This window comes from Phaenicophaeus curvirostris, chromosome 16 (genome assembly GCF_032191515.1).
Source record: "Phaenicophaeus curvirostris isolate KB17595 chromosome 16, BPBGC_Pcur_1.0, whole genome shotgun sequence".
Classification (NCBI taxonomy): Eukaryota; Metazoa; Chordata; class Aves; order Cuculiformes; family Cuculidae; genus Phaenicophaeus; species Phaenicophaeus curvirostris.
This window is the reverse complement of record NC_091407.1, coordinates 1123416-1151311: the sequence shown is the minus strand read 5'-3', so window position 1 is coordinate 1151311 and position 27896 is coordinate 1123416. Positions and strand designations below refer to the sequence as shown.

Below are 27896 nucleotides of genomic sequence, written 5' to 3'. Positions count from 1 at the left end.
CAGGTAGGAAGAATGAAAGGAAGGGGGGATGAAAGAATGTTGAACCTTTTTGTTTGGCTGTATGATGGAAGGAAACAGGACAGGGAACCTCTGCAATAGATCGTTTGGATGGCTTCAGCGACAAGAGAATGATGCTAGACCATGGCTCTGGAAACTTTCTAATTGCTTTTCTGCTGCTGAAAAGTCTTTGCCTTGCAGTGCGAAAACGGTAATTCATTGCTTTACTAAGTGCATAGTTGATAGCCTGGTACAGAGTGGTATAATTCATTACAGTGTTACTGCTGATGGAAGGGATGAGTGGGGAGGGGAGACAGCAGTTACTGTGGTGTGAAACCTACCTGGGAATTTAATGTCTTCACTTGTGTTCATGGCTCTCTCATCAGTGTCGATGCTTTGCTTTGCTTGATAGGCTTTATGCTCTACAGCTCTGTTTGGAATAACACACCTGACTGTCTAGAAAACATATAAGGCAGCTTTCTGAAAGCTCTGCAGAATTGTTGCTGAAGAGTAGAGTAGGAAAGAGGCCTTCTCACTTCCAGCTTCTACCAATTTAATTTGGAGGCAGATTTAGAGCTTTCTGAATTATTATTAAATATTAGTTACAACAGTTGAGGGTACTGTTCTTTATGGATGTCTTCAGTTCATAAGACATGGTATCAGGTAGAGAGGAATGGTTTTGAAACTGGATAGTCAATTACTGTGTAGTAGGAAATGTTTTAAGTTCCGTTTGGAAAGTAGACGTTATTCCAAAGTAGTGGCCTAAAGCTCTGGAGCAGCAGGTTGTATGTGGGTTAGCAGTACTGTCCTTGACTGTTCTGGTGCTTCTTGCAATGTTGTTTAGTCTTCACTGCTGCCACTTAAAAAACTGTGGTTTTGTCTGTACATCTTGATATCCTAATTCCGAGTAGGCAGAAAGCTCTTAGATAGTTTCTAAAATTTAGTCTCTTTTGTCCTCTATTTACCTTCTTGATATAGCTTTATTTTTTTGAAGGTCTTAATCTTTAATGCGTTACTTCTAAAACGTCAATGCAATATTCAAGCCTTTACTTGAAGTAAAAGATGTTTACTTAAGTACTCCAAACTGGGATTTTTTTACTCTGCATCACATCCATGCTTGCTCTTAAAAGAAAGAAGTCTTTTTTGCTTTGTAGTTGCCTTGGCATAACAGTTTTTCTGCTTTTCAAATTCTGTTTTACAGACCTATTGTTATTTATTTTATAGCTTTTTGGGTTTGTTGCTTCCAAAATCCACTGATAACAATGTGTTGTACCTCAGGCTGGCATGTGTAGCTGGCATGTAACTGGTATGTTTCTTTTAATATTTCACATGTTCCAACAGTGAGGCAATAGTAATCCTAAAAAATAACACTTTTTAACATTTCTGTTATTGTCAAAATTGTAACAGTCTAAACATACACTTGTTATAGTAGAAAGCTGTTGGTATATATATGTACCTGAATGTAACTGAGATTTTGTTTTCCAGAAAGATTACATGGAGAACAAGAAAGCTGCTGTAGAATTGAAGGGTGCTTCATCTCCTCATAATGCTGGCTCTAAACTGTTTCCAGCAGTACCGCTTCCCGATGTTCATCCTCTTCAGCAACAGCAAATACAGCTTTCACCTGGCCCGAAAGTAAGCTGCTGTGCTCATGGCTCTGACTCTTCCTGTACTCCACAGATGCATTGTGGTGGTGGTGGTGGTAGTAACTTGATTCACCCTGGCACAATATTAGACTCAAAAAGCACTGGGACGATTACTTGTCAAGTGGGGTCAGGATTTGCTTATCCGCCTGCATCTTCACTGAAGAACCCTCCAGCTAGAAGCAATTTGACAGGCATTGCAAGTGAGTTCCCTGGTATGTGCGTAGAAAACAGTGTATCTTCCTGTCAACATCTGCCCTGTTGTGGAAAACTCCATTTCCAGTCCTGTCATGGTAACATGCACAAACTGCATCAGTTTCCAACCCTTCAGAGCTGCACATCTCCTGGCTATTTTCCTTGTTCTGAATTCACAAGTGGGGCTGCAGGCCACTTGGATGAGCATATTGCACAGTCGGAGCTAACATCACGCGTGTGCGCCAACCCTTTGCACTTAAACGTGGCACCTTCCGTTTGTTTAAAGGGCTCTCACTACTGCAATGACTGCTTGAGCAAGGTTTGTGCATATTGTGTTTTTCATTTATTAAGCTTGGTATATGGTTACTGTTGAAATAATGTTGCTGGAGCAGAGCACCAGGTCCCATGGGTTGAATCTTGCGTCCTCCTCCTTGGTGATGCACGGTCCAAATGTACCGGATATCCTTTTGAAGATAATCTCTTTTCTGAGGAAACATTCAGATCAATAGGAAGACAAAAGAGGCTGTCAGTGTTTAACTTGCAGGGGATCTGTGATGTACTCAAACAGAATTCTAACCGGATTTGAAAGACAGTTACTTCTATCTGACAGCTCCAGTTACTGTTCCATAGTTGTGGCTCTTGAGAGTCACAAGGCTAACAGTTAACATGTACTCATCAACAAAGACCCATTTCTACGTCAGGTGAAATGTCTGTTGCTGTAAAATTCTTCTGGTTTAATAGGTCTTAGTTCAATCTTTCTAAACTTATAAGTTATGCTTTGATATCAATGTGGTACGCTTTAGAACTGATAGAAACTTTGCTTGGATTTTAATAGGAAATACAAGTGAAATAATATACTTAACTTTGCAATATGTGTTGCTTAAACTTCCAAATTTTTGTTTCCAACATAGACGTGAAATGCCTTCATTTGAATAAATGGTGAATTCAATATGTTTGTACTTACGACCACTGTTTTTGCAGGGAGGGAGATTCTACCTTGTCCTCTTAATTGTCCTGATTTCAATGCTAGGTCTTTTTTTTTAAGAATACATGTTAGTACTTATTAAAAATAGCACATCTTAATGTGCAGATTTAATAGATTCTTACCTTGCTTTTGGAAATCTAGAGCCAAGTACTCTAGGAAATACTCTAGAACAGAAGCTTCCTTCATGCAGTGGTACTATTGTTAACTTTATTGCAGAAAGGAAATAGTTTCTTATAGAATAGTGTGTGTTAATACTGTATGCTAAATGAACATGTATTTTGAAAATTTGTCCCAACAGCCAACCAGAAACAGCCTAGTTGATGCTGCTAAAGTCTGGCCAAATATTCCTCCTCCAAGTGCACAGACTGCACCTGTTCCTATCCCAATATGTAATGGCTGTGGAACCAAAGGAACAGGAAATGAGAAGAGTTTGCTGCTGGTGAGCAGCCTTGGCAATTCACCACAGAAATATGGTAACCCACATTTGTTTGAAACTTGCGTTTTGTGGATGTCCTAATTAAATGCTGTTGCACATAAAGAGTTCTGTTAAATTACCCTTTTCTCTGGGAACTTCTATAAAGACACAGGAGACTAACCAGTAAAAAAAAATACCTTTTTTCTGTTTTGCAAAGTCGTAATTTGGATTTCTTTTTGACTGTTAAGCTGTATGCATAGAGTTTTGATTTTTGCTGTCATACTTTTACCATTTTAAGAACTAGAAAAATTCTAAGGACTTGGAAGTTTTGTTCTGGTGGGATATAAAAAAAACTATCTTCAGCCATACTTTGAAAAGCATTTTCTTAGTTTGCAGTGTCTATTGTCACTTAATATGCAGTAAAGATATAATGTTTATATTTGCAATATAGCTTTGCTCAGTGTTCTTGAGTGGAAAATACCATGATGTTTCACTTTCGTTTCTGATACAGCATCTGCTGGCTTCAGTGTAATGCAGCTTCAGACAGGTTTCATTACATGCTACCTCAGTGTTTGATAAGGCTCCTTTATGTTAACTGGTTGTTTGAGAGTTTAAAAGTAAGGCTGAAGTTGTCTTGCATCTTCATCCTAACTTAAATGAATACATTTCTAGTTAAGACATGTTTGAGGTATTAAGTTTCTTTTAAAGAAAAACTTTGAAACTGAAAGCACTTATGTTTTAATTTTTTAGATTCCTTAAGAAAATAAAACTGGACTTGTATTCCTGGGCACATTGTTCTCTAAAATGTAAAGCTTCCCATGTGCAAAGTTTATAGTCTAAGTTTAACATTTTTGGTATTTGGGGATTAAATTGAGCTATGTTGTTAAACCCGTACAGGGTCTCCGGAAGTTGCAGTAGCAGGCCAAGTTCTGGAAAACTTGCCCCCCATTGGAGTCTTCTGGGATATTGAAAACTGTTCAGTTCCCACTGGCCGTTCGGCTGTAGCAGTGGTACAGAGGATTCGTGAAAAGTTTTTTAAAGGTCACAGAGAGGCAGAGTTCATCTGTGTGTGTGACATTAGTAAAGAAAATAAAGAAGTTATTGAGGAGCTAAACAACTGCCAGGTATCAAAACAGCATCTGTTTGGTGTTCTTGCTTGAGAACTTGTGTATTCTGTGTGAGCTGTTGAGAGATTCCTGTTTGGTAAAGCTTTGTTAGCTTCTGTGGTTTTTAGTGCATGAGCTTACTAGTTTTTACAGGTAGGGTCTTTCATGCTGAACTTTGCTAGTGTGATACTTGTAAAAAGTGAAAATGCATTTGATTACATATAGATTACTGCTTTAGCTCAAGTTTTAGTGTTCTAAAACTTAAATATAGTGAGACTATCTTCATTTTGTCCAGTAATAAGTGGAAGAGCTATGATTCTGTGAACTTAACTTTTTGTCACTTGTATAAGTGAATACTGCGCTGACTAGTGAGACACTTGTAAATCAGTGGTATTGATTGGGGCAACTTTAACACTACATAATTTTCCATCAATGCCTTTTGTTTCTTGGTATTTTTTAACTACTTGTGCAGGTTTCTAAGTCAGAAGTTCTCTTTCCTACCCCTGAAGTGCAGGTGAAATAACAGGTTAACAGCTTACCTGCTTACACGAGGTTAAAAGACTTGATAGGGAGTACTGGCTGTGTTTTTACCCCTTTATTGCAAATCAGATTTTGTGGGATGTTTAAGCTATGTAAACTGTTGTTTAGCACAACAAAAGTTATCCCTAAGACTTTGCTGAACAACTAGGACTGAAGTTCATTGCTCATTATAGTAGTCTGAGATTCATACACGTTGTATTTCATACAAGTATGCATTAATTTATCTAAATAAAAGCTGTATGTTAAAGCTAGTATTTGTGTTAATTAAAACGCCCAAATATCAGCAAGCATAGTTCACATTTAAGCTTTTCTCTAGAGCATATCTGTCTCCACAGGTGACTGTTGCACACATAAATGCTACAGCAAAGAATGCTGCTGATGACAAGCTCAGACAGAGTCTTAGGAGATTTGCTGATACACACACTGCACCTGCCACTGTGGTTCTTGTGTCAAGTAAGTATTTGTGGTACTCATCTACAGTGCAGATTTCAGTTGCTGTCCAGTAGTGCCTTTACATATGATAATATTCTGCTTTCCAAGGGTTGTGTTTAGAATCAGCTTTAACTGAATTGATCAAGATCTCTTAAGTGTCAGTTGCAGCAAGGGAAAAGTAGGGGAAACAAGGTGAGAACTTGGCTTATTTAAGTCATCCTTGGAATCTGTCTTGTTGAGTGTTAGATATGTGTATAAATACTGTCTACAGTTAGAAGCTTCACCTGGATGCTAATAAAGTAAAACTCATGGAGGCTTCCTTGTGGTAATCTTTCAGAATGCTTTGAGCAAAATATACATGACTTGGTTTATTCTTACAACAGCATATTATACAGTTAAATATGCAAGCCACTCAACTATTTAATTGCTTTCTGTTGCCTTGAGGTTTCTCCCTAAAGCTAAACAAATGTTAGTTATAAAAGTATACAGCACCAAACAAATGCCTTGCTGAGAAATTGCTAGAAGTTGCTATAAAAAAGAAGCCCTTGTCCAAGACTGAATGCTAACTGCTAATTTATATTATGTCTGTTGGGAAGCCTTCTTGCTCTTGGTGCTTTTTTTTATTGGACATGTTCAGTAATAAATAGAACTTGTCAAGTGAGATCTGGAGTTTTGTTGTTGAATGCAGTTTTTTTTTCTTAGCTTTTTCATGTTTCCTTGTTCATTCTGTTTTCTTTTTTTCTCTCCAGCGGATGTAAACTTTGCTTTGGAACTCAGCGACCTGAGACATCGACATGGTTTTCGAATAATTTTGGTACATAAAAACCAAGCTTCAGAAGCACTTTTACATCATGCTCATGAGCTTGTTTGTTTTGAAGAATTTATTTCAGACTTGCCACCAAGGTTACCACTGAAAATGCCGGTAAGGGTTTCTATTTCTTAATGCAACAGATGTTTCAAAGTGTCAATTTTGTTTTTCCCTAACTTAGAGGGAGATTTGGCTGAAATTGTGTGTTTTTTATGGTGAGACACGTCTGCTACATATCTGACCACTGACTGTATTTCAGTTACTATTATGTGAATGTATGCTTTCTGCTTTAAGACTAAAAGAATGAAATAATACAGGAAGTAATTAACTACAAAAGTAAAATAGCAAGGTTGCATTCTTGTCAGTAAATATTTTATCAGATAAATGTATCTTGCATACCTTCTTCACTGGCAGAAAGTTAGGGTAAGAACTTAGTTGTGGTAAGACTGCTCTGTGATGCTTTCTTAAATATTTAAGTCACTGTCTACTGTTTTCTTGGGGTTTTTTTGCCCTCCTGATGGTTCCCTCTGGACTTCCTGTGTCTTTGCATAGCACTCACGACTTTTTTTCTTTGAAATAACTTACTGAACAATGTCTTCACATGCGTATGTAGAATATATAGAGCTTTTGGTTTGCAGACAATGATGCTTTCTTGTCTGGGGAGGTGATGAGGTATTGATACATTGATCAGGGTCTTCATTGTCTCTTCTGAGTAATGTTTGAGAGGGTGTTTTTCCAAACGAATTGACTGCTGAAGAAAGAATGACTTGGAGTGAGGAGGGGAGCATGTTTCACCAGAGCCAATATAAAAATACTAGGTTTGAACAAGAGTAATATGACATAATCAAATTGAAATCTTACTCCTTCTAAACAGGCGTGCCATGCATTATTGTATGTTTATAATCTGCCAACAAACAGAGACAGCAAAAGTGTCAGTAACAGACTCAGGCGTTTGTCAGACAACTGTGGAGGGAAGGTGCTGAGCATTTCTGGAAGCAGTGCAATTCTCCGTTTTTTGAATCAAGAAAGTGCTGAACGGGCTCGGAAGCGAATGGAAAATGAAGATGTTTTTGGTAACAGGATTGTAGTGTCTTTTACTCCCAAAAACAAAGAACCTAATGAAGCAAAAAATTCCAGCTTTGTGGGAACCGAAAAGGTGAAGTCTCCCAAAAAGCTTAACAAAAACACAAAGCTGTGCCTCCTCAACAAAGACTCAAGTGATCAGTCTTCTGGTACCAAAGGCTCTGCTGGGAGAGGATTCCAGATTCATGGATCTGTCATCAAACCCGCAAATGTTAAAAGTTTACAGGTATAGTTGTTCCACCTTGTTTAGCATTCTTTTTTCCTGCATTCTGAGGATTGTTTGTTACAGCTTTCTGTAACTTGTCAGTTCTAGTTAATGAATAACATAGTGACATTCCCAAAGGAGAACTGTATCTCCTTGCAAAGCAGACAATGAATTTTGAGGTGTTTCTCCCTTCCTGACAACTTTTTCTCAGTCTGGAAATACTGCTGCGACTTAGTCTCAAACCCTAGACCTGTTTTGATTTTTGTATTGGTGTTGAGTATAACATCTAGGAGTGATCCCATTCCCTAGTTTAAAGGAAAACTAGATTTACAGTGTAGCAAAAATATATCAACTAATTGACAGCTTGCTCTTTCCTGTCACAGAAAATGAAATATTCTTGGCCATGATGTGCCAATGAAAATGCTATTAAAAAGAAAAATTTCTTGGGTATCTGGGTTTCTGTCACAAGGATGGCCTCTCGTAGGGCTTTTATGGTGCTTTCATGCTGACCTTTCATCTGTTTCCTGTAGGAGCTGTGCCACCTTGAATCAAAGACCGTCAGTAGAAATACTGAAAGCCAGCAAGAACATTTAAGAGAACAAATTCCATCTCCTCAGAGTAACTCTAATGCAGCAGTTCCCGTGTCTCTGCCAGGCAAAAAAGCTGGAATGGGAGAATTGTCCTGTAAAAGTATTCAGAAGTAGGTTTAAAAATAGACATCCATGTTAGCTACATTTTTTAATGTGAATTCTTCAGTGTAATGTGTTTTCTTCTATGCATTTGTAAATAGAAAGGAGACATCTGCTTCCAGGAGCATTACCAATTCGCCTATAGATAAAAAAGATAAAGATGAAACTGTATTCCAGGTCAGCTATCCCTCTGCTTTCAGTAAGCTGACAATCTCAAGACAACTCAGTCCTTTACTCATGTCTCAGAGTTGCTGGTCATCTCGGTAAGTGTTTCCTATTTGGGAGGTTAAGTGAGACTTCACCAATATATACATTGATTACTGACTGCTCTGTGTGGAGTTGTGTGTATTAAATCAGTATTAAAAGAACGTGCCTACATGGGAGCGGAAGAAGTCTGTGGTGCTGCGTGGCAGCTAATGGGGAGGGTGGGTGTAAAAATAATGTGGACTGAACTCTTTCAGAAACTTAGTGTGGCAGTTGCTTCCTGCAGACTTTCTTTAAAGCATCCAAAAAGTGTTATAGACATCTTAACTCCTATTAATTTCAGTGCCTTTGCTCAAAGTAGAGGTTTATCCAGCCTCATTAAGTTCCTGGAGACTTAAATACTTGGCATTTCCCAGTTATTAAAATCATGTGTATACATTTGACTCTAATGTGTTAGATAGCAGAAGACTTAATGTCAAATATATTATTAAATTAGGTGATTTTGAAACATAACATGAATTCTTTCCTTTCTTCTCATAGGAAACATTTGTTATGATGTTTTGCTTGTGGTGAAATTTGTTTTCCGTACGCACATAAGTACTCAGAAAACACCTTTGGAGTGCTGTATTTGTGCACTTGGCCTGTCTGTTTTCTGATAAATTTTGAGATGTGTAGATCAGAATTGTACAATAGCTACTTTAGCTTGTAAATGTTTTTGTTTCACCCAGGAGTATGTCTCCAAACCTCTCCAACAGATCATCTCCCCTCACATTTAATGTAGTAAATCATACCGGCGGTGCAGACTGCCCTGATCCTTTTGCAAATGGTGCAGACATTCAGATCAGCAATATAGATTACAGATTGTCCAGGAAAGAGTTGCAGCAAAACTTAGAAGAAATTTTCTCAAGACATGGCAAGGTAAAAGGCCAAAATACTTTTAATAAATCTGGTTTTTAAATACTTCCTGTCTATGTATTTATGGACGTGTTTGAGGCTTTCCATTGAGTAATAATGGAATGCTATCTGACCATGACTTTAAAACTTTGTTAAAAGGAGGTAGTATCTTTTTCCTTTAAAAGGATCACATAATCACTTGCACATGGTCTTCATAGGTACAATATTCTGAAGTTTTGTATGTGGAATTTTTAAGTGGCTCAGCAGTCTTGCAGAGAGGAGACTTGGGCTTAGCCTCATAATCTTTTAAAGCTGTAAAGCTGAATCCCTAATGCCATCTTAAGAATCATAGTAAAAGCTGAGTTTGTTTTGAATCAAGTGATCAAAAACAGACATGGAGAGTGTAAATAATAAGTAACTTGTACAAGGAGAGGCCACTTCTGCAGCAGTCCTATTTTTGTCTGATCTGTAGATGACATTCTTCTGTCATAGTCTTCCGCATGAGAAGATGGTGCTTTTGTTGAAGGAATATTATCTTGCCTTGGCCAAGAATCATTGTACTCAATTCTTGTTTGTATGGTCCTGTTGGCTGTGGCTCATCATACTGTTTTCTTTTGCATTATATTCAGCTCTTGGCCAAAGCAAGACTGTTCTGCTCTCATGTTGGCTCACCTTGGGCTAATACTTTGTGATAAATATAAGAAGTTTTCTTCCTTTCAGGTAAAAAGTGTAGAGCTCAGTCCTCATACAGACTACCAGTTGAAGGCCACAGTTCAGATGGAAAATCTCCAAGAAGCAATCACTGCTGTCAACATTCTTCACAGATACAAAATTGGCAGTAAAAGGATCCAGCTCTCATTAGCAACAGGAGCTGCTAGTAAATCACTCTCTCTACTTAGGTAAGAAGCATTTTTGCATTTTAAGTGTTCTAGCTTATTTACTTGCTGAGAGATAATTTGAAATACTGAGAAAAGGAATCAGAAGGCAATATTTGTCTTTTGACCTGATGAATTTGTTGAATAAAATCAGGCTGGTTTTCAGTCTAGTGTTTTTACACTGCTTATGTTTTAAGTTGCATTTGAAGAAGCTAGATCTCTGTTTAATAGTGTTCAATGATTTCACCACTACTTTTTCTTAATACTGATATATCTCAAGAACTTAGTTTTTTGCATCTCTCTTCTTTTCTCCAAGCAAGTGCACTTGAATTATCATTTTGATGGGATACACAGTTTAAGTGATTGTTTCTTTGATCTCCATTGTCTGTGTGGAAGATGATAGAACTGGAGTGCTGATGCTAGTGGGAATACAAGTATTTTCTGTTTTTTCCTTACTCAAAGAAAGCACTGGGAAGACTTCTTCCTTTTTTCTTCAGGAATCTTCAGTGAAAGCAGTTCCTGGGCTGTAGAGTATCCTACAATTATGTACTACTCTCCATTGTGTAGTTCACAACTTTATTTCATTTTTGCCTTTTAGTTTATGCTTGTTTTAAGTTCTTAATGTAATCAGCAGGTTGGTAACTTCTGTTGCTGCAGCATTAGTGTTGCAGCTTATAGATGCTTGAAATCTTACCATCTATGGAAAATACAACTCCTTCAGAGGCGTTACATAAGGAGTTAGAAATGTTACTACTTTGTCTCCTGATCTGAAGCGTCAGCTACTTTGGTGCTGAGATGGAAGGGAATGCAGTTTGTCCTGTTATAGTTTATGAACTGTATCTGTACGTATCTCACCAGTTTGAGCTGGAGACTAATACTAACAGATGAATTTTGTACTAATATTACAAAACTCTTTTTGTAGCTCAGAAACTATGTCCATTCTGCAGGATGCACCTGCTTGTTGTCTGCCTGTGTTCAAATTTGCAGAAATCTATGAAAAAAAGTGAGTTCAGTTTTGCTTTCTCTAATGCTTCTAAAGAATCTGACCTTGTGTGATTGTTTACAGTGAATTAGGGAGTAACAGAATGGAGTGTTATGGGGTTTGTTAGATGTTGCTGTGTATAGTCTATCCAGAGGCCATGACTGTAGTACTAGCCTTTCTTAGAAGGTTATGCTTTTGGCATTTTACTTCATATTTCTTCACTGGGAAGTATAGTTACTTTAACATTTTATATGGAAGAGTTCCTAGCATATTCTGTTTCTTAAATTAAAAAAAAATGCAGATTACTGTATTCTCTAATGGCATGTATTTGTTTTTACCTTGGTTTTTTTTTTTTTCTTTCAGGTTTGGGCATAAGTTAATCGTATCAGACTTATATAAACTAACAGATACCGTGGCAGTCCGTGACCAAGGAAGTGGGTGGCTGGTGTGCCTTTTACCCAGCAGCCAAGCCCGGCAGAGTCCACTGGGTTCTTCACAGTCACATGATGGTTCATCAGCAAACTGTAGTCCTATAGTATTTGAAGAGTTGGAATATCATGAGCCTGTTTGTAAGCAGCATTGCCTGAATAAAGACTTTATGTAAGCTGTGTATAAAATACTATGAAATATTACAAAATAATCGAATAGTATTTAATACTTGGAGGTGTATTAAAGTTCAGGTGTATATGTTCATATAGCATACTTCAGTCACTATTTATATGATTATAGCATAAGGCAGAAAAAGGTGAGATGATATGGTGAATTCTTTAGGCAATTCTTCAGGATCAGTGTGTTCAGGTGAGATTATTGTGTTCTAGCACAGCTGCTAAGATTGAATAAGTCTTGAGCAAAAGCTGAAAGGTATGCTGCCTTCCTCTGGTTATATAGGAAAGTTACACATGAGACTTCTACTAGCCTGAATGCTATTACGTAATTATAGCTGGACCTGACCATTCTTTTTTTGTCTTCCAGCTACATTTAGGAAGTGATTCATACCAGGTTGAAGATTTTCCTGAAGCTGTATATTAAGTTTTTTGTTTTATTCAACAGCAGCCATGTTGTGCTACTAGAGCAGTTATTACATGTTTGCTGTTAACTGCAAGTGCACCTAAAATTCAACTTGAAAATTTTAATCATAACAAAAATCATGGTCTTTTAGATGTTGCTTGTCTTTGGGAAATTTGCTGTAGCTATAGTAATGTCTGTGAAGAAAAGATGCAAGTTGCTTGTGACCGCGCAGAGTGGCATTGTCAGCTAGTGGCAGAATATCATGTGCATATAGTGAGAGTGTATGTGAGGCATGCTATGCTTAAGTTGTGTGTAGAATGAGCATACAAACTTCATCCTTCTGTTTTCACAGTGAGCATGAGTTTGATCCAGATTCTTACAGAATTCCGTTTGTGGTTTTGTCTCTGAAGACATTTGCTCCCCAAGTTCACAGTCTTCTACAGACACATGAGGGTACAGTGCCTTTACTAAGGTAAAGCAAAGCATTTTAATTCATGCTTTTAGTGTGAGGGCTGATAGGTTAAAGATCTGAAGCTACCTGTTGTATAAAATCTCCAGGTTTTATGTAAGGTAGTTTTGTTTGTAGCAAATAAGTGCCTTCTGAAATTATTACTTTTTGATTTCTTTGAGCAAAACCAGACGCTTATTTAAAATGAACATTTTATGAAGATTCTGTAATGTCTTATTAAGCTGTTGAAGCCTCTTGCTCAGGAAGTCTGTTTTTAGGACAATAGTTACAGTGGTATTTTAGTGTATAACAGGAGACTTTTTTTTTTTCTTCCAAAGCTTTCCTGATTGTTACATGTCAGAGTTCAGTGATCTTGAAATGGTGCCAGAAGGCCAGGGTGGTGTTCCTTTAGAACATCTAATTACCTGTGTTCCTGGAGTTAACATTGCTACTGCACAGAATGGCATTAAAGTTATTAAATGGATACATAACAAACCACCACCTCCTACTACAGGTAAGTATTTCTACTGAGAATCTTTTCTGTGAACTAATCTTTCAGCTAAAACAACTTGAGTAAACATCCTGTATAATTGCTAAACTTTATATGAAGAGAAACTTTTTTCTTGAATGTTCACTTTTTCTCCTGTGCCATAAAGTGGAATGTTTAGTGGAAGAATATCAATGAAAGATTCAGTAACTATGTTGGGTTTGGTTTTTTGTTGTGTGGTTTTTTTTTGGTTTTTTATAGATCCTTGGCTTCTGCGTTCTAAGAGCCCTGTAGGTAATCCACAACTTATTCAGTTCAGTAGAGAAGTGATAGATCTACTTAAAAGCCAACCATCCTGCGTCATTCCTGTCAGTAAATTCATCCCAACATACCATCATCACTTTGCAAAACAATGCCGTGTGTCTGACTACGGGTATTCTAAACTAATGGAGCTGCTGGAAGCAGTGCCTCATGTACTGCAAGTGAGTTATATTGCACTGTTCCTTTTAACTTGGGGAATTGTATCTTCAACTATCTGAATCACTGGTTGGTATGTAATAGATGCTGTGCAATTACATAGTCCACCTTGAAAGAGATAGTTGACTGAACCTTGGAGTATGGTTGTACTCTTATTTGAAGTGTTGTTCCTGATTTGTTTTATTGCCCCTGCCATTCCAAAACAGCTTCTAGGGAAATTAACTCTTTGTTCCAGAGCTTTACATCAAATAAAGTCTAAGGCTCCTTAATTTAGCCTGTGCTTAGTGCTTGGGTAAAAGGCTTTAATCATGCTGTTTATCGTAAGAACACAGCAGATGCTGAGTGTTGTTAAAGTAGGCAGTGATGTGTGGCCTGTGACTTGAAGGATTTCTGTGTGAAAGTCATGATGTGGCTGTAAATTATACAAGATGCTACATTAGCTTACTGGTTTTAAAATTCTACAACCAACTGGTTTTTCAAAAAACTAATACAAATGTGCAACAGTTGCAACAGCAATCATAGAGGAAATGTTTCTTCTTGATGACATATGCCTCTGTACAGAAACTGTATGGTTTCGTGAGGCTGACTTTCCAAACAATTTCTCTATTACATCCCTTATTCCTAGTCTGCCTATACTAGAACCACCTTCTAGCTTCCTCAGTGAAATCTCTTGTACAAGACACTTAGATGGGAGTGATCAAGTAAGATTTTTCTTTCAGATTCTTGGTATGGGTTCCAAACGCTTGTTAACTCTAACGCATAGAGCTCAAGTGAAGCGCTTCACTCAAGACTTGCTGAAGCTTCTCAAATCCCAGGCCAGTAAGCAAGTGATTGTGAGGGAATTCTTACAGGCTTATCACTGGTAAGTTATCCTTAATGAAACAAGATCAACTGTGCAAGACGTGTTTATCAGTAGGGGCTTTAAAACTTCATGCAAGAGAAGTCAGCACTTGTAATCTTAGTAGAAAAATGCAACTCTGTTGCCTCTCTGTTGTGATGTGGAAGTTCAAACTTCTACAGAAAACAACTTGAAGGCTTTCTGGTAGCTTTTAGTTTACTGCTTCCTTTAGTACTAGGTTCATTTAATTTTACTGAAGTTTGAAATCGGTTATTGTCTTTCTTTGATTCTCTTTGAAGCTCTGACTGCAAGGCTGGATTTAAGTGAGCAGGTTGTGGTGCATTGACGTGAGCAGTAAAGGGAAAACTTAATGTTAGTCGTCCTTTAGAGGGTAATATAAAATAGACTGTAAATAAATACTCTTCTTCATTGGATCTAGCAGTGGCACAAAACTGATGACTAATACCTGTATTGCTGTTGCCAGGAGGAACATTCTGTTCTGGCATCGTGAGAAATAGGATTTTGTTGAAGAATAAAGGATGATGCCTTCCTTAATATGAAAATAGAAAGTAGTACTTAGTGTGCTTTGGGGAAGTCATAGTGTATTAGTGCTACACTTGGTCTATCTTTGCTTGTGTGCTTTTGTGCTGCATGTGCCAACAGCTCTTTTCTGGGATTGCACACTTCTGCTTATTTTTGCCAACACTGGAAACATAATTTATCGTTTGTTTCTAAATCTAATAAATGTGCATGTACATTGTAGTCAACTCTGGTGGTTGTTGAATAAGAGTTTGAAGTGTTTTTGCTTCTGGGATGTTCCAGTCAGGGAGGTGGGGAAAGCAAAATAGCTTTTGGTGTATTACATAATACAGTGACAGTGTATTCCAGAGTATGGTCTCTTCCTTCTCTCGAGACATTCTTGCTTAGGAAAACTGTGTGTCAACTATTAAGCAAATACTGACTGCTGGAAGTGTAGCCGTATGGAGCTGTGTAACATAATTACACTTTCTTTAAATAATATACAAGCTGAGTTTCAAAAGTACTAGTTCATATTGTCACTTACCATGACTAGTTTGTGGTATCCACTGATCGGTACATACAGCTTGCTCTTCCAGTGTCATTTGAACTATCAGTATCTTGAGGTTTTTTTTTGTTAGGATGGATAGATAATTTGAATTACAAGTACTTCACCTTTTCATATGATAGTAGTATTGCCAGTATGAAAATTGTGCTTTTTTACTATTTGAGGCTTTTTTTTCTCACCTTACATATTTTTTGCCTACACAGCATGTGTTAATACTTGTATTACAAAACTTCTAAAACTTTCAGGTGTTTTTCAAAGGACTGGGATGTTACTGAGTATGGAGTGTGTGAACTGGCTGATATTATATCAGAAATTCCAGACACAACCATCTGTTTGTCACAGCAAGACAATGAAATGGTAATTTGTATTCCCAAAAGAGGTATGTCCGTGTGCTTCTTTTACTGCGGCCAAATAAACTGTTCCCTGTAAAGCATATAGGAATGATTTAAATTTTTTGATGCTTGTTTCTACAGCCATAACTAAGTTATGAACTTAGAGCAAATAGAATTTGTCATTCTAGGAACACTTGTAATGGAACAGGCAGGAAAGCAGGTGGCAAAATGCAGAAAACTACGTGCAGAAGCAGTAACAAAGTTTCTGTGCATGATTACTGTGGGTTGTTTGCACACAGCAAAATTACGAACGTAATTGGCTCTTTAATATAGTCATAAGTGTGGATCACCTGATTAGGACTTTAAACATTGTAAGCTTAATAAAGGTCTTCGATAGTAGAAGAAAACAGTGACAGTGTGATATGTGATAAAGCTGGAAATCAAGCACTTTATGTTCTGTTGTGTTTAAGTGTTGGTACACAGCTTTTTTTTTTTTTTTAATTTTAGAACGTACACAAGAAGAAATAGAAAGAACCAAACAATTTTCTAAAGAGGTAGTGGACTTACTGCGCCATCAACCCCATTTTCGAATGCCCTTTGATAAATTTATTCCTTCATATCACCATCACTTTGGTCGTCAGTGCAAACTTGCTTACTATGGTTTTACGAAATTACTTGAACTCTTTGAAGCCATACCAGATGTCTTACAAGTAAGTTAGAAAATCCTAAGCCCTGCTAAAGCATTTCTTAGATCGGTTCAACTATTTCAGCAGGGATTATACTTCTCATTAGCTTTAGTGTGACTTATAAATTGTGCATCTGTAATGTTGGACAGATGTATTTAAGAAAGTCATTGGTAACAGCTCTTTTGGTAAAATGGTCCAAGATTTTTTAGCACATTTAGGCTGTTGTTAACAAATTCAAGTTTTGTAAATTGGATTACATTTACATAATTTAGTGCATCAAAATTGGAGCTAAGTTTCACTGAAGTTGCCTTAAAATTGCTTTAAAAATTTAACTATTTAATTGCCTATTTTGTATTTCAGAAACTACATATTTTTCCTTGCTGTATAGGTATCACTTGAGGTAGCTGAGCTCTGCTACACAGCAAATGGTTGTCTGCAAGCACTCAGTTTTAGTTGCAGATTACGCTTACTTCACACAGACTAGGTAAATCGCCTGTAACTTCTGTTTTGTAGGTATTGGAATGTGGAGAGGAGAAGATTCTCACACTCACAGAGGTGGAACGAGTCAAAGCAGTTGCTGCACAGTTTGTTAAACTGCTGCGCTCTCAGAAGGACAACTGCCTTATGATGACTGATCTACTGACAGAGTACACAAAGACATTTGGATACACACTGCGTCTTCATGACTATGACGTTAGCTCTGTTCCAGCTTTAATGCAAAATCTTTGCCATGTTGTAAAGGTAATCTTTTATCTTTGTTGGTTATCCCTCTAGAAGGTATCTAATGTTACATTAAGGAATTTTCTGTCTTGAGTGTCTTGCTGTGCTCACTGTAGTACTCTAGGAACAGTATTTCATTCAGTTGGGTGGGGCCAAAGGGATTTCAAATGTAACTCTTTTGTTCCTATGATGTTCTCTTCCTTCTTTCATAACTTTTCAGCTCTCTGGGAAAACTTGTTTGCTTAGTAAATAAGTGAAAGTTTGTGTTATAGTACTTAATACAGGTATGCTTTTTCCCACCTGACTTCATTGTATAAAAGCAATCATTTCCTAATAACCATAGTAATCAGTCTTCTAATGTTTTACATTACTAATTTTCTTGATCAGTGGTGTGAGGTTTTGACTCCCAGTTGTCAATACATACGTGGTCTTATGTGTCAGTGGAAAAGGTTATATCCACATGGATGTGGTTCTACTGGTTTAGTTGCTTTAATTCTCTTAATGTAGCAGCTGGTGTTCAGGCTGGAGCTCAGTCAGGTCCAGCTGGATTGGAACAAAGAGTAAAATCACATCTACCATGCCAACTGCTGCACAGCTTCTGTATGCCTTCTGCAGAATTGTGCTCAAACAAGCCCCAGCTACACAACTTATAAATTCATGTTCTCCCTGTCCTTAGCTTTATTCCCAATTCTTTTTTTCTAGGTTGTTGACACCGAGTCTGGCAAGCAAATTCAGCTGATAAATAGAAAATCGCTGCGGACTCTGACTGCCCAATTGCTGGTCTTGTTGATGTCCTGGGATGGAACATCCTTTCTTTCTGTTGAACAGCTTAAGCAGCATTATGAAACAACCCATGGTACTTCACTTAATCCATGTGAATATGGATTTATGACCTTAACTGAACTTCTGAAGAGTCTGCCTTACTTGGTTGAGGTTTGTATGCTCTCTTTCCTTTCTGGTGTTTCCATACTTTGAGAAGACATTACTGGAGAATATGGGAGTATGCACTCAAATTCTTTCTTTCCTTTTCCTAATAGGTTTTTACCAATGGTGCAGCAGAAGAATGTGTGAAGCTTACAAATCTGTATATGTTTGCAAAGAATGTAAGGTCCTTACTTCACACTTACCATTATCAGCAGATTTTTCTTCATGAGTTCCCAGTAGCATACAGCAAATACACAGGAGAAGTGCTGCAACCCAAAGCATACGGATGCAATAATTTAGAAGAGCTCTTGGGAGCAATTCCACAGGTGTGAATTGTTTTACACAATTGCATTGAGATTTCTATGTGGATTAAAAATAGTTACGCTTCTGAGGTTTCTGTTAATTGGTGTGAATTATCCTAAAATTACCTTCTCCAAGGAGGCTTATACCAACTGTTTTTTCAATAGCTTCCGAGAAGTCTGTACTGTGTAAGAGGAAAAAAAAATTTCTATTTTTATATGGTTTAGTCAAATATTGTTAAAGAAGTGTTTCTAGTGAAGCCAGAAACATCCTTGGCTTTAAGTGAGGGAATTTATTTCTGTCTTGAAGGAACAACCACAGAGTACTGAATCTTCACTTTGATCAGTGTAGATAATTCATTTTTGGGGTGAAGAGTTTATGGGACCTTGTCGCAAGTGCCACTTAGTGGAATTTTGCTGTGGCATCTTGTCATCCACATGTCCTAAGAGCTCTGGGATAATTTTGTGACCCAGTTTATGGCTATAAGCTTTCCTCTAAGTGAATTAATCTTTTCTGGAAAGTAACAAAATGAAGTTTTGTGCTTCCATCTTTAAATATAGCTTTGTTACTGTTTTGTTAGTACACTTTCTAGTCCTGTAGTTTGCTTTTGGCATTAACTATTTTGAGGCAGAGCTTTTATTTGGGTAGTGTAGTACAAATTAGCAACAACTACTGTGCTTTTAGAAGTATGTTAGTGCAAGGCTAGATGAAAGGCAGCAAGTAAGCTGCTTTAGGCTTTGATCTTAGTATGTGCTGAAGTTTTAATTCTGCTTTTTTTTCCTCTATAGGTGGTCTGGATTAAAGGACATGGTCACAAGAGAATTGTGGTGTTAAAGAATGATATGAAAAGTAAGCCATTTCAGTTTTGAGCAGTATCTTAGTTTCCTTTTTTCTTTTTTTTAAGAGATGACTTGAGTAAACAGACCAAATGAACTTGCCTTTTTGTAGCTCGTTTTAGCTCACCTAGTTTTCCCCCTGCTGATCATGTGGATGATCACGGAAATCAACTTGCTGACAATAATGGACATATTATGGAGACCTCAGGATCCACTTCATCAATGGAACTAAATCTAGGAACACCTAGCAATGGTAATGCAGAATTGATTTATGTAAGAAATTTATTACCTATGGGGAAACAAGCAGAGTAATCAAAGCAGCATGGGGAAAGCTGTGAGTTAGTCTAAACTTTGGTGGAAAGACTTTATGGTTTGACACCTGTTGAACTTCTTGGACGAGCTTACTCAACTTACTCAGAGAAGCAATAAGTTTAAACATACTATTGCATTGTTTGCTGTATTCTAGTTGGATGTTCTTTATCGAGGAAGATAACTCTTGAAAGAATCTGGGGTTAGTCAGCGTGAACTAAATTAGTTTGATATTAGTAATTCAAATACAGCAGAGTTCTCAAATCCTCTATCATGTCTGAAGACTTTACATTTACCAACTCTGAGACAATGATACCTTATTAGATACTTTGAAAGATGTTCCCTTATTTTTCTAGTTTCTAATCAGACTGAGCAAGAACTTCTCTGCCTCACAAATACATCTCCCGTGGACCTCTTGTGTGAGCCAGTTCCTTCCTGCCTGCCATCCCCGCAACTGAGACCTGATCCAGTGGTTCTTGAGTCTGCAGACCTCATTCAGTTTGAGGAACATCCTGCACCTCTCTCTGGTAAGAATTTGCTTGCTTGTATTACTTATGGATAACTTGTACAATTTGGAAAAGAAAACATCAAACAAATGGTGGATTGTATGAAGTTCCATTTCAGTAAACCAGTATCTACGTACATTGCACAATGGGATGTGTTGCTACTGGTGCAGGTGGCTTCCATCAGAACCTCTTGTGTACTGACTATAAGTGCCCTGCTGTGATTCTCTGCAGTGACTCCTCCACTAAAACTGCTTTTTTGCCAACCTGTGGCAGCCTTTTCACCACAGTAGTTTAATAGCTGTTTGCTGAGCACCAAGAGACTTAATGTGTGAGAATTCAATTAAGCCTTCTAAAACAGTACATGGTGCAAACAGAGCCAGAAGCACACATTGCATCAGCTGCAGAGGTGAAAATGGCACATTCTGGCTTCAAATCAGGCTGACAAGATCTTTTTAAATATTGTATTGCCTATTACCAGCAAAATATTTTTTATTTTCCAAGAATGGAGCATCAATAAATTGAGTTGTCTTATTCATTTTAGAGATAATGATTTTAACAGAAGAAGAAAAACAAAGAATTGTTACTACACCTCAAGAAAAATTGAGCTCTGGTTCTGTGGTATCTAATGCTACAGAGAATGCTTCAGTGCCTCCCTATCAATCCTCTGAAACCCAACTAACCAAGGAAGCGATGGACAGCCCAGCCAAAAAGCAACACAAAAACAAGGTGAAATTGGCCGCAAACTTTTCACTCGCACCTGTAACCAAGCTTTAACTCTTTTAGTGTGAAAGACAAATACCTATTGACTCTGCACAAAGTAAAGCAATTTGCTACCCCTTACATATTTTAATGACAAGCCTAGAATAATTAATTTGTATTTAATGTATTCAGTGAAGATTTTGTTCCTTTTACACTGAACACAGCTATTAGAGCAGATTTTTTCTATTATTTTGAAAAAGAATTCTGGCATCCATTAAATTATTCTTAAATTTTACAGTTTTTCATAAGTATGTGTTCAGTAAAAGCAAAATATTAATCCAACTAAAATGGGACAGACTTCGTTTAAGCCTCATCGGTGGTGTAATCATAAATGTAGCATATTGTATTCTATAGGCTGTTGCTTACTGGTATCGTTTCAGACAGTATTAATAAAATGCATGATCTGTCTTTCAAAAGCCCATTGAGAAGTTTTAGCTTGTTGACCTGAAATGACAAGAGTGAGGGAGTTGATTGTACTGCAGAGGAGAAATTTGTTCTCTGACCTTTCAGATGACTTGTAGCTGTATTGGAAATTTTTATCTGAAGTTGTCTGTAGAAGATTATGTGGATTTTCTGTGAAACTTGTTTTAAATGTTTTCTGTAGCTTTCAGTTCCATTTAGGAGCTTTCTAGGACACTGATGCTTTAAGCTTCCCTTTTATATTTAGTTCCCAGCTGGCAAGGATTTGGTTAAGGAAAAGACTGTCTTGGTGTCATGAATTTAAGATACAGACACATGCATGTTATTGTGTCTAGAAATGAAGTTAGGAAGATTCTGATATTTCTGAAATATGCATTTAATGCATAAATTACAGATAATGGAGCAGATCTTATTAAAATGTTTTGTGATGGAAGATATTGATGCTATTTCCACTTGTAAGCAAAGTTCTAACTACACGTGGAAATGCTAAGGTTGTTCGGCTTAACCTTGTTTTCTCTTTTTAAGCATATTGAGTAAATGGGAAGCTTATTCTTTGTTCTGTCTTTTAGCTGTGTCTGTTTTTATTCTAAGACTTACTCCTAGTGTTGGAAGCTTTTTCAGTTTGTGGCACCTTGTGTTGGCTTTTGAAGGGGCCGGTTTGGAGAGAGGTCAGGTCAGTGGGTGACCTTAACTCTAGTGAGCAGGACTGTCCAATGTGTGAGACTTTATACCCACTCTGGGTAACCGTGGCATTTACAATGGGTTGTATTTGCCAGGCAGCAAATAAATTGCTTGTACTATTGAAAGAACCTACACTAGAGGTTTGCCACTGGCCAACTGAATGTTGTTAGGTGGATTCTACTGTAGTAAGAGAGATGGAACATGGGCTCCAATTTCTCAGCCAGCAACAGGAAATGCCACTGAATAATGGCTATAGACAGGATTTTACTAGTCAGATTTTGTTATAAAATCTTTTAAACTTAAGCAAGTATTACCAGTAGTGAACTTATAGCCATTGTGAATGCACAGAAACACTTGGAAGTTTTTCTGAGCATTATGGCATGGTACTTTGAGTCCTTAGTAAACCTCTACAGACAACGCTATAGAGAAAGTTAGAAGAGAAGTAAGCTTTCTTGGAATGCTTGTAATGAGTTAAACGCAAGAACACCTGTTTTCACCTTCAGTTTGATAAAGCTAACACTGATCAGTCTAGATCATTGTTTGCAAAGTGCATGCATTGGAGAAAAAAACCTGAAATTACATTGTCGTGAGATGCAGCTACAAGTCATCTGGAATACTAAAGAAAACTGGGATATTGCTTCAGAGGAAAACATTATTTGTCAAAGTGAGTGTAGTGGTTATACCTTTTATGGAGGTCAGCATATCTTTTCTGGATTCATGTGTGATTCTGAAATCGCTGTTTGAAAGTAATAGAGTAATACTTTTGAGAAGTTGTGTTCATAGTGTAACAAAATGGAATTGCAATATATTTTTTTATCCAAAGGGTTAAATGAATTATGTGACTTACAAATTTAAAAGCATTACAACCATGTAGTTCTTTAATTTCACAATTAAATGTACTACTTCAGATTTGTGTCTGCTTAAAATGTCACTGAAGCCCTCAAACCACTTACGTTTGTGTGGGAGGGAGAAGAAAATTCTTTTCTTGGCCGTCTACTTTATTTGGACACTTTCTTTTGTGGCTCAAGTGCTGTTTTGTGTATTGGGACCAAACAGTTGTGTCAATAAAATTTTCAAGCAAGCAAAATTCTTGTCCTTGTCTGATGACAGTTGGCTGCAGGGTTATGTTTAAAGCTGTTATGTGGAGCTGAATTACTTTATTCTAGGGGATGGGGGAAAGAGAGAATCTTGTCTTCCACACCTCTTGTTCAGATGCTGTAATACCCTTGCTTGTTGATATTCCTCAGTTGACTCTCAACACCAAAACTTGGTTAATACAAATTTTGATTTCATTGCACTCTGGAATGCTCAGTTGTGTAGTTTTGCTTTTTTTTAAAAAAAACAAGGGCCAAGATTTTTACACACTTAATTTCTTAAGTTTAATTTGTTTAATTACAGGTATTATCTCTGAAGCCAGTAGGGCTCTGCTGTGTTCTGGATGGACATCGCTGTAAGCCAGTGCTGAATGCAGTTGAGAATCTTGCCTCACAGTTTAAAATATCCAGGACTTTATGCTAAGCAGCTTCACTGAACCCCCCTTCTAAAAGAATCACTGCAGGCAAGCTGTTCAAAGCCCCCCAAATAAAAACAGAACTGAAGCATTTGCTAATTAAAACCAAGACAAACTCACAAGGAGAACCTTACAGCTGAGCCAAAACTTCTGAAAATGAAGTTCACTCTCATTAATATTGATGTGATTCAAGTCCCTTTGGGGCACTGGCTACCTGTGTGAACTGTGTATGAATATTATGTATTCACACTTGCTTGGTCTTTTGACGTTAATTCAAGGAGGGGGGCTCTGTAGCTCAGTCATGAGTGTTGCACCCAAAAACGTTGAGCTCCATTTCCTGTTAATCAATTTTTTTTCTTGCAAGCCTACATTCTACAGCTTTCACTCTTCCTCTAAGGGACCAGAGTTTGTGTAGCATGCAGGGATTCCCCCGGTCATCCGCACAGCCTAGTTTAAACAGTAATGTGCCCAAGTTGCCTCTTGCCTTTCAAAAGCTCCTTTGGGACTCTACTTACCAGCATCCACAGCGCCTGGTTGTAACGGCGGATCCTCCTAAGCCTTTGTCTGGTGCTTTGCTGCAGCTTTCTTCCTGGCTTCTATCTGCTTTTGTTCATGTCTTTTGTCTAAAGACACTGATAATTCCCGATATCTTAATTTGGTACTGGCAAATTCAAGAGGCTGATGAATTTTACGGAAGCCAGTGGGTGTTTCTTCCCCTCAGTGCGTGTTCCTGCTTAAAAGCAGTTTTCCCATTGCCTCTGTTAGTGCACGCAGGTGCTATAGAGTCACCCTGTACCAGATAATCTAGATAGTAACAGCTACAGAACTTCTTGTGGTGTTTTATGTATCAACCAGGATGCAGAACTATATACGACTATTCAGCCTCTGCATGTTTGTCCTCTTTCGTGCATCTGCGCTCCAAGTAATTCAAGCACTTCGTGTCTTAGTGGAAACCTTTTGGTTTTCCTTCTTGATCCTTAAACCATAAGGAACTTTGTGATGTGTCTCAAGTGAGTCTGCAATACTGAAACATTATTCTGGAATTATGAACGTTCTTCATCGAAGGAGTCTGATGCTAGAGATTAAGTTTTACTTGTACAACAGTCTGAGTTACTTTAGATGGTGTCCATCTCCTTGACCCTTAAGGTACTTTCTAAAAAATACTATTGGGTTTTTTTTGTGTAAATGCTGTTAACTTTTTTCTCCTTCCCTATAATGGATTCCTTTGTCTGTAAGTGTGCACTTCACTTATCTGGCTTCACAAAATCAAAGTTCCTCCTGAAAAACGTTATTCTAGGAACTTTTTGCTCTCTGTTACTTTTATGCCTGAGTTTCACATTAGATCCATGTACATTTATTTTACTATTTACACTTATCACAGTACATCTATATGGAAATACCATCACACAGACAAACCAGCTACTGACAGCTAATATAAAGATATTGGATTCCACAAGGCTTAATCTGCATAGAGACCAGAAACACATTTAATAATGAAACACAGATAAGTCTTTCTGTATTTCCCTTAATTTTTAAACCCATTTAGTGTACAATGTGATCTTCCTACACAAATATCTACTTATGTATTTGTATATTTGTCTTGTGGTCAGTTTGTCTTGGGTGGCTAATACCTTCCTGTAGTTGATAGCTCATATTTCTTCTGGTCATGAAATATGCAATTAATAGTTGTTTTAAGCATCGTTTAAGTATCACTTAAGTTTTGTTTGTCTTCCAGTCTCCTCCCAGCAACCTACCAGTGATACATAATCTCATATTGTATATAACTTCTAACAGTCAAGACTTTCTGGGTGAGTATTTCTGACTCCATGTGAGGTGGAGAGAAAAATCTAAGAGAAATGACACAGCTTTGGACTACGTCTTTTTGCAGATTACTGTAGCTGTGCTTGTAAAGCTTTACCAGAAATTTATTTTCCCTGCTGCAAACAATGTTAATTTGACTTAAGTACTTCAGAAATCATACGTGATAGAAAAATCTCTACTTGTGGCATCCTTGTCACTGATCCTCATTCTTTAGGAAGAATTGGAAGTGAAACTCCACAGCGAAGTAGTTGAACATCATGCTAGTTTAAGTATTTTGTATGCCACATCAGTTACCCTAAAGTTGCTTCCTCTCTCAGTTGCACTATGTACAGCATTGCTACTTCTGGCTTCTGTTTTGAAAAGTGGCCAAAATGGGATACGTCAACTCTTTTTGAGTGTCCTTTGGCAAGAGGGAAAAGTGTACAACAAATCCTTAGAAAGCGATGGCATCGTAAAATTGCTGGTTTATACCTTACTGGATGAAATACACCCTCCTTTCATTCACTTTTATCGGTGGGGTGTGTTTGACTCTACTAAAGATCTTTTCTGGTCACTGGGCAGCCACTATATAGATTTCTCTTGGTTTTAGGCATGCGTGTTGAGTGATCCATGCAACAGTGAAGAACCTGCCATTATACATTCCATATGTTACTGTTGTTCCACTTGCTCTTGAGTCTATTAGCAGGACGCTGTTAGTTCCCCTCACCCTACAGTTTCATTCCATGAAAACATTTGAAAGGACAGACACGGTAGAGAGCCCAGAGCTACATGATGTTGCATTGTGTGGCTCCACAACAATCTTTAATAATGGCCAATCCTGCTTTGGCAATGGTTGGCTTGCTCGGAGGAGGTTCTGCCTTCTTCTCTGCCGGGCTGCCTGCAAAGGTCAAAATGGGACTGTTAAAACCAAGAGCTGGTCTGGCTATTTCCTCCTCCCCCTCAATTCTTTTAACTCTTGTTTGAAGAACACATCTAGTAGTAACCGAGGTGGTATGTGGATTCAAACTGCTCAGGAAGTCTTATCTTTTCAGGGCAGAGAGTTAAGGGGAACTAAAAAATCCAGATGTCTCAATCGCAGGGTCAGCGCTTTGCATCTTGTTCGATCCGGGTGTCCCTGTTCACAGCTGTAGGGTCAGCTAATGGGCCTTTCACAGAAAGTTATCTTGCTGTGTTTAAACCCCAACAACTAAGGAAGTGAAGAATAAAAATAGTTTATTCTCTCATCAACTTGGATACTGTAATTAGGAGGACAAGATAAAGGTAGGTTTTAGTTTTTCAGGGTGAAAAAAATCTTATCTCTAACATCACATTTAAAAGCAACGACATGAAATAAAGTAACGAGGGAGATGAGTCATGCTCCCAGTGACTAAAAGGATATAAACACTTGGTGAAGCATCTTAAAATGTCTCAATCAACCTCATACTTCACAGTCACTCTACATACCTCTGAAAACTCTGTAGCAACATCTTGATCTGTATGAAACGGCAGCATGTGTTTGATACAAACCTCATCAGCTGGTGGACCAAGTTCACTTGCTAAGAAGGGCTCCACTCTCACTTGACTATCTCCCAGCCTAAGAGCTTGGTTTGAGATGGGTCAACACCAATTTAACTTGTAAAGCTCATGCTGTGACTGTTTTGTTTGAAAGCTGCAGCTAAAAGCTTTCAAGGAATCATGTCATCTCCCTAGTTTCTGAGGAATTAGTGTTTGCAGTTCTGTCTGGTTTGGGTTGAGGTGATCAAAAAGCCCATTTATGCTGGTAGGATGTAAGCAATTTGGGGCAGCTGTGGAAGCTTGCAGTATTGTGTCTCTCTTCCATCATGCCTGCAGTAAACCAGGCAAACTTTGCTTCAGATATTCTAGCGTACGTCTTGAGGGGTTTTTCCAGTGACTTCTGCAGAACCAAATAGGAAAACGGCAAAAACAAATCTACCTGCTCACAAAAGCCAGTTGTGGTAAGGTGTCATCAAATAAATATTTGAAGTATTGAAAACATTTCAAACATTCAAAGAAATTTTGAAGTGGCCAATAGAGGATGTGGATTCAGTTTTAAGGGGGGCACCTGCATTCTAAATGGCCGGTAACTGCTGCCACGAGATTAAACAAGCTTTTGGCAGAGGCTGGCCCAGTGTGGCCTTCAGGAATGCTTTTATCTTTGGAGCTTTTCCTACTGTTTTTGTTAATGTTTAAGGACTCACTGGTTGGAGATTGTGTTGCTTTGTCTAAGGGTTTTAACTTGGTGCGAAGGAATTCAGCCATCTCTTTGTCTTCTTCTTTCTCTCTGGTGGGGGAAAAAAGGAAAATAAATGTTAAAGAAATAACAATGTGCTCTATGTAAATGGGGACAGTAATAGAGTGGTGACGATCAAATCGCTAGCAAACAATTCACTTCTTTGTTGTTTTAAAAAACAATTTTGCTGCTTATAAAGAGCAAAATATTTGCCTAAATGAAAACAGTAACAAGATTCTAAAATTCAGAGCCAGAATTTTCCCCAAGGTTCTTTACTTGTCTCTGATGTTGGACTTGTTATTCCAGATCGAAAGCATACTGGTCACCTCTTTTAAATGGGGCCTCACCAGTGTTTCATGCTTCTTTCTCTGCAGAGTAAAGCAGAGGACACATATTGCTGTGATTGCACTGCTTATTTTTAAAGGCCCACTTAGCCAAAACACTGGATCTCCTGCTCTTCTGCTGTT

General features: G+C 37.8%; 2 protein-coding genes across 6 annotated transcripts in view; one reads left to right on the top strand and one right to left on the bottom strand.

The window, feature by feature from the left end:
* On the top strand, nucleotides 1-22955 carry MARF1 (meiosis regulator and mRNA stability factor 1). Of its 4 annotated transcripts, none has more exons than XM_069870329.1 (26): nucleotides 1-208; nucleotides 1483-1632; nucleotides 3119-3293; nucleotides 4133-4359; nucleotides 5217-5334; nucleotides 6063-6235; nucleotides 6996-7430; nucleotides 7940-8109; nucleotides 8200-8361; nucleotides 9031-9220; nucleotides 9917-10095; nucleotides 10994-11074; nucleotides 11417-11653; nucleotides 12414-12533; nucleotides 12848-13023; nucleotides 13258-13478; nucleotides 14193-14335; nucleotides 15641-15774; nucleotides 16235-16437; nucleotides 16927-17154; nucleotides 17836-18066; nucleotides 18171-18383; nucleotides 19146-19206; nucleotides 19306-19446; nucleotides 19859-20029; nucleotides 20550-22955. In XM_069870329.1, the coding sequence occupies exons 1-26, from the start codon at nucleotides 62-64 to the stop codon at nucleotides 20780-20782; spliced, it is 4719 nt and encodes a 1572-aa protein (XP_069726430.1). In that variant the 5' UTR covers nucleotides 1-61; the 3' UTR covers nucleotides 20783-22955. The 4 variants fall into 4 exon arrangements, with proteins under 4 accessions (XP_069726430.1, XP_069726427.1, XP_069726428.1 ...); XM_069870326.1 differs by having other exon boundaries at nucleotides 1483-2154; XM_069870328.1 differs by having other exon boundaries at nucleotides 72-208; nucleotides 1487-2154.
* A 1754-nt stretch (nucleotides 22956-24709) lies between these two features.
* The window catches only part of BMERB1 (bMERB domain containing 1), a 51341-nt gene continuing 48154 nt past the window's right edge, over nucleotides 24710-27896 (bottom strand). For both annotated transcript variants that reach the window (XM_069870365.1, XM_069870363.1), the window contains exons 5-6: nucleotides 27398-27480; nucleotides 24710-26076 (exon numbers count right to left, since the gene is read on the bottom strand). In XM_069870365.1, coding sequence (XP_069726466.1) covers nucleotides 25964-26076; nucleotides 27398-27480 — 196 coding nt within the window. In that variant the 3' untranslated portion in view covers nucleotides 24710-25963. The remainder of the gene's footprint in view (nucleotides 26077-27397; nucleotides 27481-27896) is intronic.

Bases quoted from the DNA above. Each gene is read 5' to 3' on its own strand.
- MARF1 (XM_069870326.1), top strand. From the start codon at position 62: ATGATGGAAGGAAACAGGACAGGGAACCTCTGCAATAGATCGTTTGGA. The intron at 209-1,482 runs GTAATTCATTGC...TTTGTTTTCCAG, and splicing joins TGCCTTGCAGTGCGAAAACG to AAAGATTACATGGAGAACAA. The intron at 3,294-4,132 runs GTAACCCACATT...AAACCCGTACAG, and splicing joins CAATTCACCACAGAAATATG to GGTCTCCGGAAGTTGCAGTA.